The sequence below is a fragment of the Agelaius tricolor genome, unplaced genomic scaffold (genome assembly GCF_023055355.1).
Source record: "Agelaius tricolor isolate 1412-34295 unplaced genomic scaffold, bAgeTri1.0.p SCAF_83, whole genome shotgun sequence".
NCBI classification, from domain to species: domain Eukaryota; kingdom Metazoa; phylum Chordata; class Aves; order Passeriformes; family Icteridae; genus Agelaius; species Agelaius tricolor.
Genome location: NW_027269343.1, coordinates 186,033 through 198,630, shown reverse-complemented (window position 1 = coordinate 198,630; position 12,598 = coordinate 186,033). Strand labels below are relative to the sequence as shown.

Below are 12,598 nucleotides of genomic sequence, written 5' to 3'. Positions count from 1 at the left end.
TGAGCACAGCACAGGAGAAGCAAATGAGAGAAGAATTGTTTTCCTTTTCTCCTCTCAGCTTCCCAGAAGAAAACTCCTGGGCAAAGGGCTTTTCCAGAGGATGTGAATGCCACATTCAAGTGCCAGAAAAGATCTGGAGAAACTGTGGGATTTCTGTTCCTTGAGCTCTCGAGTCGTGTGTAGTTTATTCTGACTTATTTGGACCTCCAGTGGTACCTTCCCACTTACTCTGAAAACTCTGATTTCCATAGCTTAAACGCATTTTACCCAAGGTATCTTTGGATATTTGATTAAGTGTAGCTTTTTGGGGTGGGATAATCTACTGCCTGCTGCTGACACACACCATTATCCACACAGTGGTGTGAGATTGGAATGGATGTGCAAGGTTTGCATGTTACTCCCAGAGAATGGAGACTGAAATAGTCCCAAGCATATGTTAATTTTCACTGAATATCAGATGAATTTGACAGTGTGTTTTAGTCATATGGCTCTGTGGAAACAGATGTACTTCTTCACTGGAGGAGTTTCTGCAGATTAATTGAACATTTGAGAGCTTTTTCTTTGGTGTTACCACTTGTCTTTGTGCTGTATGGCTTTGATTTCTGTATATCATCTCAGTGCATGCAAAATAGGCACAGGAAATTATGCATAAACGCTTAAAGCAGAAAGATTATATAGTTTGGTTGAATTCTGAACTTTACAACAATGAGTGACAGCAGTTATTACTAAGGATAATACTCTGAATCTTGCAACAATATTATCATGAGCCTTGAAAAATTAATGAACTCGGTATTTTCCTTAAATATTCTAGCCATATTCAAATAGACTTGATTATTGAAATGTGTCCTTCCTTTTCAAGAAGGTGGTTTTCATGAAGTTTTGATGCAAAAGTGAGAAGAGTTTCATTTATTTATTGCTTTTAATTTGAAGTTTTTTTAGTTCTGAAAGTTTTTGTTGCTGAGACTTCCCTGTGATTGTCATCAGTTGGAATATTCTGGATTAATGCACATTTTTATTTCGATCCTGGCTAAATTCTAAGAAATCCATGGGGCTGTAGCTAAGATGTGAGCCCACTGCATTGACACTGGTGGAAGTGAGTCTCCAGTTGACTACTGTGTTGATTAGAGCCTCCTTATTGTTTTTTCTTTGGGTTTTGGGTGCTTTTTAAGCTCATCTCAAGCATTCATCTCCTCTCCTCACCTCTCCTCATTTTTAAAGCTTGATGAACACTTTCTCAGAACATTTCCATCAAATAAAGTGCATAAAAGCCCGAGGTGCACAATTTCAAGTCACTCAACACTGATAAGCTGAAAATTACATAATTCTTTCTGGTGGATTTTTTTTCTTATTTTTAGGGCTTTTACAGAAAGAATCTGCCAGTGTTCTGTTCCTACCTATTAATATTTCACACCAAAATGCACTTTCAGAGCTTTCTGGGCTGACATGCACATCGGAATGATTTCATTGTTCTTCAAATGCAATGCACTCTCACACTGAAAGGAAATACAAGTGTCTGCATTTAGGAATGTAAATTGTGAAAAAGGGTTTTAAATGCTTGTGGACAGCAGGATGGGTGATGAGGGAGGGCAGGACCACAGCTCTCTGCTTTGTTGTATCCCCATTTTCAGCATTCCACAGCATTAGGTCTTTATCTCTGCAGGGTCACACTTAAATTTTCCAGGAGACTTTTGTCTTTCAGCTAGACTAGTTTGACACTCAGACTAGTCAGAAGTGCTTCTAATAGATTTAAATTCCATTAAAAATCCCTTTTTGAACAGTTCCAACATCACTAATTGCCAAAATATTGCCATTTTGCACCAGCTTGTGTTCTCTTTTGTCTTTGGTGTGTCCTTTAGTGTGTCATTGCAGGCTTGATGGAATGTTCTGTTACATCCCTAGGTAAATGGCTAAAAATTTCTTTCAGTAATTAATATTAAATTAAAAATCTCTGTGACTTGAGCAGCCAGATGGAAATATGCCATTCCACAATATCTGCCATTTAAAATGAGCAAGAGTCACTGGAGCTGGGAATCTTCTGTGAAACTTGGTTTGTGCCCAGCAGTGCACCTGCCTTCCTGAATGCAGGAGAAAGGAGGAACCAGAAAATGTTGCCTGCACACAGAACTTGAGCAGCTGTCACCACAGAAAAGTGCTCTTTAGGCTTTTCCAAGATTTTTAAAGACCCAAACCCCAAAGAAGTTGTGATGCCTGTGCTTGTTGTAGTTGAGACAGTCATAGTGGAAATGGAGACAATACAAAACAACACACTCCATTTTCAGAAAGCTTCAAACCCCTCTTTTATTTTAGTATGCATCCTTTTTATACATTCTTATAAAGCTCATAAGTTTACACTTTGCTCATTGGTTAGAAGAGACAAAGTACTCATTGGAATAGGCAGTTGCAGGTTTCTCTTATTTATTCTCCTATTTTTCCTTCTTTCTTTCTTGGTTTCTGTCAGTGACCTTAGTAGGAAATTCTTTCAAGGGTAAACATGGATCCTCTTATCAAACATGGATCCTCTTATCAAACTTCTCCCTGGCTCACAGAAGTCACTGTAAAACCTCTTCCACATGTGCTTTTGTTGCCAAATTTGTGTGTAACAGGAGTTATCCCACCTCTGCTTTGGGTAGGACTCCAGTCTAGTTGGAGGAGTTTCATTGACCTTTCTTGCACTGAAGAAGACATTCTGTGGCTCCTCATTTTACTGTGCCTCCATATAACCCAAAATTAGGACAACAAATTGCCTGTATTATTATGGCAGATAATTTTCTGTATTTCTCCTCAGGTTTGTTGTGCTCATGCTTGTTATGTTTCAGATGCTACTGAGGATGAGGAGTGCTCAAATGTTATCTTACAGTCTCCATTTAGGTTATAAATCCAAAATCCCAACATGAAGGGAGTGAGGAGCCACACACCAACTATTATCCCAGTTCAAGGTGGGCTTCTGCAGCTTGGATAAAAAGGGGAGAAGTGGATTTTTGTCAAAGAAATAAAGGGGTGCAGAAGGCAGGTCATGCACAGCAAATGAAATTCTGTGTGCAGCTGCATCAGTGCCAGTTTCCTGCTCAGAAACAGGAGCAGTGTTAACAGCTTGCAGCCAGAGCAAGAGAAATCCAGAGGGATTTTGGGGATAGAAATGTTCTTTGTGAATCTCCATGTAAAGCTTTGTTTGAGCTGCTGTAATTAGTAAGTGCCCTGGCTGTTCTACGACAGTGTTTGACATTTTGTTCTCTCTGGCAGTCCATGGGGAGAGCTGAGATGAGGGAATGGTCATGATTAGCACTCCACAGAGTAAGTATTAGGTTTTTTTGCCTTTTTGATCCATCCGTCTTTTAACTATTGGATTCTGTGGAGCCTAAGCTTTGAAACCCCACACAAAAACCTCCAGTAAGACACTGCCTTGCAGCAGTGGGATAATAATTATAGAATCCCACAATGGTGTGGGTTGGAAGGGATCTCAAAGCTCATCTTCTTCCACCCTCTGCCATGGGCAGGGCCACCTTCCACTAGACCAGGTTGTTACAAGGTGTGCCCAAAGCTTAGCCAAAAACCCCTTGCTCCTAAAAAGGCATTTCATGGCCAGTAATGGTGATGTCAGTGCTGTCAGCCAGTGATGGTCTCCTTGGCATTAAAAATGTTGCTTGGTGGGGTGAACTGAGACTAACTTAATTTTAAAAAGACACACAACCCACCCTCCCACCCCCCCAAATGAGCTCTGCAGGAGAGTTAATATATATTACACAGGGATATAGTAATAAGACAAGGGGAAGTGGTTTTGAAATGAGAGAAGAGAGATTTAGATGAGATGATAGCAAGAAATTCTCCCCTGTGAGGGTGGGCAGGCCCTGGCACAGGGTGCCCAGAGCAGCTGTGGCTGTCCCTGGATCCCTGGCAGTGCCCAAGGCCAGGTTGGATGGGGCTTGGAGCAGCCTGGGCTAGTGGAAGGTGTCCCTGCCCATGGTAGGGGTGGGATGGGATGGGATGGGATGGGATGGGATGGGATGGGATGGGATGGGATGGGATGGGATGGGCTCTTAGGTCCCTTTCAACCCAAACCATTCTGGGATTCTGTGATGTCGCTTGATTTCACAGGTACATTGTCAATTCTGCTTTCACCCACAAAAAGCCCCTCTCAAGCTTTCACATTTTCTGGGAGAGAAAGTGATTTCCTGCCAGCCACAGAATTAAATCCCATTGTACCTATTTTTGTGCACAGTGGGGGCTGCAGGGCTCAAATCCCTGTAGCTCTTCAGGCACCATTTTCCTTAAAGCTGCTCTCTGGCTTCATACTTCATTTTAAACAATCAGAAGGCTCATTCAGATTCAGAAGAAGCTTTTTCTTCACAATCTCTTCACTGCTCTCAATACAATGGAAAATATTTTTGTATCTATGTGAATTCCCACTTCTTAGTAATACAAGTGCTTGCTGCATTTTGATTCCTGCATAGATCACAAGGATTCTGATCCTGAGGATGTAAAGCTTTTGCTTGTTCACCAGAAAGACACAGAGCTCTTTGGCCAGGATCCATAACAACACCTTTTGGTTGTTCACAAATAGGTCTGTCTGATCCAAACCCAGAGTTACATAACTTCTGTGAACTGGGAGAGACAGGACATGCTGTGCAGTTTGGCAAATTCTCACTGAAATCTCTGCTGGAGTCAGCCCTGATTTTGCTGGAATACAGTAAATATTAATATATTCATGTAGATTTGGAATGCCTGTATGTGTATTCTCAAAGCAAGAATGCAGGAATGCTGGAAAGTGTGAATTATTGCCCACGGAGGTGCTCTTGTCCTTGGGAAATATTGATTACTCTAAAAACTTTCAGGGAGCATTTTTGACTTATGTTTGGGATACCAAATTTCTTACTTGAGAACAGTAAAGTAGCCCCAAAAATCTGTCTCTTTTCCAGGTTGGCTCTACCTAAGAGGACCAGGCAGAAGGGTTTGTTCCTCAACTGTGCATTGATATTTTTAAAGGAATAACTGAGCTCTCCATTTATGTACTGAGTAGTTATTTTTCTTGAGAGTTGCCAGCCAGGCAGGTTTCACAGGGCAGTGATTAAGGGACTCTCTGCAGGTATGAACCACAGATTTGTGTTCAGTACTTCAGGAATGTTGCTGCATGACCATGGTGCTGCTGTTCATGAAAACGCTGCTTTAGGGAAACAGGGTGCCAGAAAATCACAGGAGCTATTTAGCTCCTTCTCAGGTTTACCTTCAAGTCCTTGAAATCTGTTTTCTTTATGTTCCTTAGGAGCAGTGGATCACTGGATGTGATCTCCACCCACACGTTTTAGGGAGCTGTTAGATGCTGCCATGTGGGGTAAAGGCCCTAAGTGATAATTCACATTGAATTCACATTCATGAAAATGCAGATGTGCACATGCCAAGGTAATGTGAGATTTAAGACAAATAAACCTACCTTCCATCACAGAAGGAAAGATGACTCTGAGACTTAAAATCCTTAAATTATTTAGGTTTGAAGGGACCTTAAAGCTCAAATTTTCCACCCCATTCCATGGGCAGGGGCCTTCCACTAGACCAGGTTGCTCCAAGCCCCATCCAACCTGGCCTAAACTGGTCCAAACTGGGTGATTAAAAGGCAGTAGAAGGTTCTCCAGCAGCAAATGGGGTAGCACTGCTTTCTGCAAGGAAGGTGGCCTGGGAGCAATCCATTTCTCCATGGAGCCACTGAATATCACAGCAACAGAAATTGCTTTTACCTGAGGGAAAAGCTTTAAGTCAAAGGCAGGAGAAAACCAGATTACTCTATGCCAAGTGTCAAACAAAAATTAGGGAACTGAGTCTGATTTTTGTTGAGTAAAAACACTTCTAAAATCCTTTATTGCACTCAACAGTGCTTCAACAACCTAGTAGTAAATTAGATTAATAGGTGTTGATTTTACAGCTGCTTCATTATCATCTGCTACATTAAAATCTAATTATTTATTCCCAGAAGCATTTTCTTCTACTCCTGGCTTTTTACTGGTGCAAAGCAGCTGTGGTGTTATCTGTCCCTGCAGCCCCTGGGCAGCAGCAGGTGGGACAGCAAACATCTCTGTCACAAATAACCTGAGCTACCATCCCTGCACCCTGCTGCAATTAAGCCTTCATTAGGAGCTGGTGAGTAACTCTGCTGCTCCTGGCCATGATCCCTCCCTCCCTTAAAAGGAAGGCATGACACAGATAAAGGTGGGGCTTTGCCCGCCCGAGTATTTCAGAGCATCCTCTCGGAGTCATGATTGCAGAAGGAGTCCTGGGGCACGTTCTGGACACTGTGGTGAGTCTGTGCTGCTGATTAAATGTGGGCTTTCATGTTGTTAAGTGAATGTACTTTGGATTTGCTGAAGTTGTGCAAGCGGGTGGAGATGAAGTTTGGTGGCATCCTCTGCTGCTGGAGAGGTTTTCACGTAAAGCCAATTTCGGGAATTGTTAATGCAAATAGTAGATTCATGTATCTGGGAGCTTCCTGAGAATGGAACTGGTATTGCTTTTTTAAATTGCAGGCAAGTTTCTAAAAGCTTCTTAATTTCTCTCTTTAGAACTAGATATTTTTTGTCTTTTTTTTTCTCTTTTTTAAAGTCACCTCAGGCTGAAGATTTCCTTGGATATGCTCCTTGAATTCCCGTGCAAGTTATAGTCTCACCCTTTAGAGGATTATTTTGGAGTTTATCCAATGCTTATTATTCTCAATACATGTTGTTTCAAGAAAGTTACGCTTCAATGCATTGAGTATCTTACATATTTAATTTAATGGGTTGGAAATATGTTAGCAAAAGAATAGTTTGCCTGTTCTGTGGACTGCAGCTGTGTTGCATATTTAAAAATATGTATAATTGCTGTGTTATCTCCAACACTCACTGAGTTAATGAGCGTTGCTCACTGGTATCAGCTAAACACTGTGCTATCAATGAGGCTTTTCAGAATTTAAAATTAAATACCAGGTTTTCAGGGGGGCTCTTTGCACTCTTGCTAACTTTCTTCAGTTTGTTTGTTCTTATAAATTATTTACGAAAGCAGCAAGGCAAACTTGAAATCCTGTAGTGTTTGGAATTAATAATTTAATGCTCTTGTTTCCTTTTAATCTCCTCGCTGTGCAGTTATGTCCGTAGTCACTTTTCTGGTGTTAAATTTTATTAAGCAAATCAACAATGAAAGTAAAGCTGTCAATAAATAAGTTGTGTAGATCCAGACCTAAATGTTATTTCCCTCCGTGGAGCTTTTATCTTGAATTACAGCTTTAAAACCATCTTTACACTGACCATTAATCATATGAAATATTAAGAATGGCTTTCTGGGTTATTAGGAAATACATCTCTCAGTGCAGAGTTGCCTGTGTCCTTCAACCAAGTTGCAGTTTCATGGAGTTTCTTGATGCCTGTGACTGTCAAGGTGTTTTTTCATGTCTCTATGATGTGTGCCAGCCTTGAGCCCTTCTGTATTTTGTGTACAGCTTCCCCCTTTTCTGTATTATCCTGCCTTGACAAGCCTGCCTTGTCAGAGATAACAGTTTTGGAATAAACATTCCCACGTTATCGATTACTCTTGCTGACCAGCTTTGGGTCCCTTATTCTCTGCCAGTCAGGTTTTCCCCCTTGGGCACTTGGGGATCACGGATGAGGAGATCACCCAACAAAGGGGTTCAGAGTAAAGGGGGTGGGAGTTGTTAAAAACCAGACCACACTCCTGGTGCTAGAAGTGATTTCTGCATTTATTATAATAAAAAGAAAAGGCTTAAAGCAAGGGGACCTGCAGGCTGAGCAGGCGCGCTCCTGTCGAGGATGGCGCTGGGGCTTCTTCAGCAGCGATGGCCCCGATGTTCCAGGTGGAGAGGTACAAATTCAGTGGGTCAGAAGCCCCTTTTGATCCTGTTTTTTGTCCCTTGGGATTGGTTTCTTTTTGGGTCCTTCATTTGCATGAAGGTTTTAGGCCTTGATTGGCCCATTGCAGTTCTGTCCAGGCTTGTTTTGCTTGGGCATGGTGCACTTTACTGAGGTGTGTTATGGAATGTTGAGTACCAGATTTCTTATAACTACCCTTTAAAACCCCTTTTACAGAATAACAACCAAACTAATGGTACATGCTTAACAATTATCAACTGTTTTACAACAGTTTCTAACCTATTTTTAACAGTAGTTATTGCTCCTCTGGGCTGAGAATCCCAAATCGCTGTGGTGGGGCTCTGTGGAAGGTAATGCCTCCACTGGTTCTGGTGCCTGCCAACCCTTTCAGGGATTAAATTTATCCCAAAATCCACCCTGAGCCTGCCCTGGCCCAGCCTGAGGCCGTTCCCTCTGCTCCTGTCCCTGTTCCCTGGAGCACAGCCCGACCCCCCGGCGGTGCCCTCCTGGCAGGAGCTGTGCAGAGCCACAAGGGCCCCCCTGAGCCTCCTCTGCTCCAGGCTGAGCCCTTCCCAGCTCCTTCAGCCCCTCCTGGGGCTCCATTCCCTGCCCTGGCCATTCTCCAGTGTCCCCTCATTGTCCCTCTGGCTCTGAGTGCCCAGAACTGGCCCCAGCCCCAGAGGGGCCTCAGCAGGGCCAGCCCTGGGGACAGTCCCTGCTCTGGGGGTGTCACACCATGGCTGGCACAGCCTGGCCTGGGGGCCATGACCTGGTGTTCAGCCCTGTCACCAACACTGCCAGGGCCTTTTCCAGCCCTGTCACCAACACTGCCAGGGCCTTTTCCAGCTTCCCAGCTGCTCCTCCCTGAGCCTGCAGTGTCCCATGGGCTCACAAGGAGCTGGCCCTTGGCCTTGCTGGCCCATGGATCCCTCTGCAGAGCCTTCCTGCCCCCCAGCAAATCCACATCCCACCCACTCTGTGTCTGCAGCTTCCTGAGGGTGCCCTCCATCCCCTCATCAGCCACATCCCTGATAAAGATCAAAATACACAACAGAGCTGGGCCCAGTACTGAGCCCTGGGGAACCCCACTGGTGACCAATCCCAACTGGATTTAGTTCTGTTCCCTCCTTTCTGGGCCCAGCCTTCCAGCCATTCACTTTCCAGCCTTTTTTTCCTTTTCTTGGGTTGAAATCATTCCTGTTCTGTGCAGGAGCTAGGAAGGAGGAGGAGAGCTTTTTTTCTGTGCTCTTCCATCACTTATCAGTGATAGAGTGGCACAGACTCCTGGGCATGCTGCAGAATTTGGGGGAAGTAGCTGAGAGCTTCTGCCATGCACAGTAAACAACACAGAGTCAATCATGCTCCCCCTCAACACAGAATGTTTTTCAAAGGATTTTTAAAATAGCCATAACACATAAATATTTGTGTCTTTGTGGAAAGTTGCTGTTTCTTACTGCTTTGGGGGCTTGCTCACATTACATCCCATGCCATCAATTCTGTTTACTGAAGCTGCAGCTTCCCACTGCCTGTGCCATTCCTCCTGTGTTGAGTGCCCCAAGGAAATGTTCACACCTGCTGGTTCTTGGCTCTCAGGAGTTCTGTATTTACAGGGTGATGCTTCAGTGATGCTGTGCCTGGGAGGGGTGCTTTGTGTGCCATGCAGTGGCAGTGTTACCCCAGGGGCAAACCCAGAGCACACAGGCAGGAGAGAAAACAGTGATGGAAGCACAAGTAGGCTCTGAGCTCCCCATGTTCACTGGCTGACAGCTTTTCTTTCAGGAAAAGACCTTTTCCAATATTATTCACAGAGTAGCACAAAGGGAATTGAAATCTTTCTATTAGAATAAATATGATTTTGTTCTGTGCTTTGCTGCAAGTGCAGTGATGCTCCTTCAAAGACAGGGACTTCAACAGAGAGATCTGCTTTGGAGGGCAATTGAAATGTGTTTGCTTCTACAGCTCACTTCCTAAATTTTGGATACAATATTCTTTAAATCCACTTGCTCTTTGGTTTGCACATTGACTGTCCTTGTTCCAGGAGTGGGATCAGTGGTGGGTGGTGCTGCTCCTCCAAGCTCCTGGGGTCCTGCTGGGCCAGCTGCTTTATCACTGCACTTTTTCCTCTGTGCCTGAAGTGTTTCTTTATAATCCCCTTTAATTTGCAAATACATTGGATTAAGGACTGTTCATATATATAAACCTGAGCTTTCTTACCAGAGACAAAAGAGTTAAAATATGGGAATGAACTGAATGAGATGGCACTTAAGGTATGTCCCTTTCTCAAAAGATGTTGACTTGGAGTTCTTTTGGAGAGGGGAAAGATAAAAGAAAGTCTCTTTGTGGTATGAAATAATAGAAAATATTTTTTCTGAATTTTTGTTTCACACTTTAGGAATAATCCTCTTCCTAATTCTTTATGCTGGATTCCAATACCCTCTTCCTTGCCTTGCTAGGGTGCAAAGTGCCCTTGCTGTTGTCTGGTTCTCCTCCATCTCCCCCTCTACCCTGCTTTTCCAGGCTTCCATGGGCAGCATGAGACACCGAAGGAATGGCAATTTTGAGAGCTCGAGGCTCCTCTATTCCAGCATGTCTCGCAGCATAGACGTGGCTTGCAGTGATGCTGTGAGTACCTGGTACATGCTGGTGCCTTGGGAGGGGCCCACGGTGGGGAATTCGGTCAGGTCAGGAGCAGGATGGGATGGATTTGTCACTTTCCCCTTTGTGGAGACACTTTCCTAACCAGTGACCTTCAAGCAGCAGCTGGCATGGTGAAACCCTGAGGGTGGATTGCCTTCCTTTTGAGCCCTGCAGCTCTTCATTGTGTTTTCTTCATCACTTCTGGTTTTAAACCACATCCCACGTGGCAGCAAGAGGCAAATTTGTCTGTGTAAAGAACCACCCCAGCTTGATGGCCAAGGCAGCCAACATATGGTTCTGTTAAACATCCTTTCATGCCTGAAAGATTGCTGACTCCAGCAACTGTGTGGCAGATTCCCTGCTCCTGATGGCTTAGCAGAAAGCCTTCATGGCCAATTCTTAGGACTTCAGCAATTGCTTCCCTCTCCTTTTAGTTTTTTGGTCTTGCATGGTTGTGACTTTTACTGGTTGAATGCATTCCCTTCCATTTTCCTTGTTTTGGATATAATGCTTGAAATGTTTTTTTTCTGCTTGGAATAACTTTTTCTACCTGCTGTTTAACCACAAGTGTTGAGTTGAACAACTGTACTATGGCTGCCTGTCTTCCCTTTGTGTCCCAGGTGAAATCTTGCCCTGCAAATCTAAGCTGTACCTAAAAGCAAACAAAACCCCCCCAACACTTCATCAGCATGTGAGAATTTCTCTTTGCTTTCTTAGCTTGCAGAGGCAGATGAGAGATGAATTTGCATCCCCCGAGTGTGAGAGCTTCTCCAGGGAGTTTCAAGGTTAATAGCAGAGTTAATGGTTAAACAAGCTGGAGAGACTTCACATTCCACTGAGCTCCCATAAAGGAGGACTTGAAGTTGTTCTGGACTCCTGCTGGGGTCTGTGTATTGAATTAAAACAGCCCCTACCCTAAAGAACGTTCCAGTGTTCTCTTTTTTATCTTTATTTTTTCTTTTTACCATTGGGAAGAATGTTTGCCATAGTGTTTTAAGCAGTATCTTTGTGTTCACAGTGTCTGTGATGTTACTGAGGTCCCTTCTGTTTCGTGAGTTATCAGAAATAAACTTATAAAATTTATCTTCCAGGATTTGGCCAACTTCATCCAAGAAAACTTCAAGAAGAGAGAATGTGTCTTTTTTACAAAAGACACCAAGTCCATGTAAGGAGGAGATATTTTTCTCTTGCTTTTCAAGAATGGGGGGCTGGTACATGAGGGGATTTCTGTCTGCAAAGGCAGGGAGAAAAGTTTTGGGGTTTTTTGTTCAGAGCCTGGATCTAGCAGTGCAATCTCACCTCAGTCTCATTGTTTGAGTTACTCCACAAGTAACTTGATGCAAAACTAGGGATCTCATCTTCCAGCAGCTCTGTCACAGGGTTTAATATCAAATTCCCTATTTGAAGCATAACTGGGGTAATAGGATGCTTGAAGGATGCAGCACTGATATTGGTATATGACAAAGTGTATGCATCAGAGGTTTGCATAATTTAAATTTTCCTTTTAAACTCAAATCACAAATTTCATGCACAAACCTTACACAGGCACTAAGTTTTGCTCAGGCTGATGTTCTCTTAAGACGGGGTATTAAACTGGCTCCATTTTCAGGCACAGGTACCAGTGCAGTGCTGGTTTGAGGACAATAATGTTGCTTTGTGGTTTTGGGGTGTTTTTTTTTTGTCTCAGGAGAAAAGTGATCAAACTAACACAGCTGCAGAAATCCTGATATTGAGCTCTGAGGGATCTCTGACACCACTCTTCTCTGAAGCTGGGAGGGAAATTAGTCTCATTTCAGAAAGTCTCACTCAGGGTCCTCCTCTGCCACCAAAAATGGGATGTCTGGCAAGGCACCAACAACGGATGGAGGAGCTGGTGCTCATCAGCTTCTCTTCCTGCAAGCCCTCTGGGAGAGGATTGCAGGGCTTGCTGGGTTATTTTTGTCTAGATATTTTTAAGGTAAGCAGGTTTCATTTGCAAGGTACAGCAGAGTAAAAGAAACCTTTCTAAAGGAGACAAGCAATTCCCCCTTCTCCATGTCCTGTGAGGAAGCAGGAATGTGGGCTGTGGAGAGGACCTTTAAAATCAAGCCAGCCCAGCACCACCACTAAAGCATGTC

General features: G+C 43.6%; 1 protein-coding gene across 2 annotated transcripts in view; it reads left to right on the top strand.

Annotated features, from left to right (window-relative positions):
• The window catches only part of TRPM8 (transient receptor potential cation channel subfamily M member 8), a 130,569-nt gene that overhangs the window by 83,130 nt on the left and 34,841 nt on the right, over positions 1-12,598 (top strand). Inside the window, exons 1-3 of one of the 2 annotated variants that reach the window (XM_071418337.1) lie at positions 6,165-6,283; positions 10,362-10,466; positions 11,573-11,646. In XM_071418337.1, the coding sequence (XP_071274438.1) occupies positions 6,242-6,283; positions 10,362-10,466; positions 11,573-11,646 (221 nt within the window). In that variant the 5' untranslated portion in view covers positions 6,165-6,241. Of the gene's footprint in view, positions 1-6,164; positions 6,284-10,361; positions 10,467-11,572; positions 11,647-12,598 lie in introns of those variants that run through there. The other variant, XM_071418335.1, reaches the window with a different exon arrangement.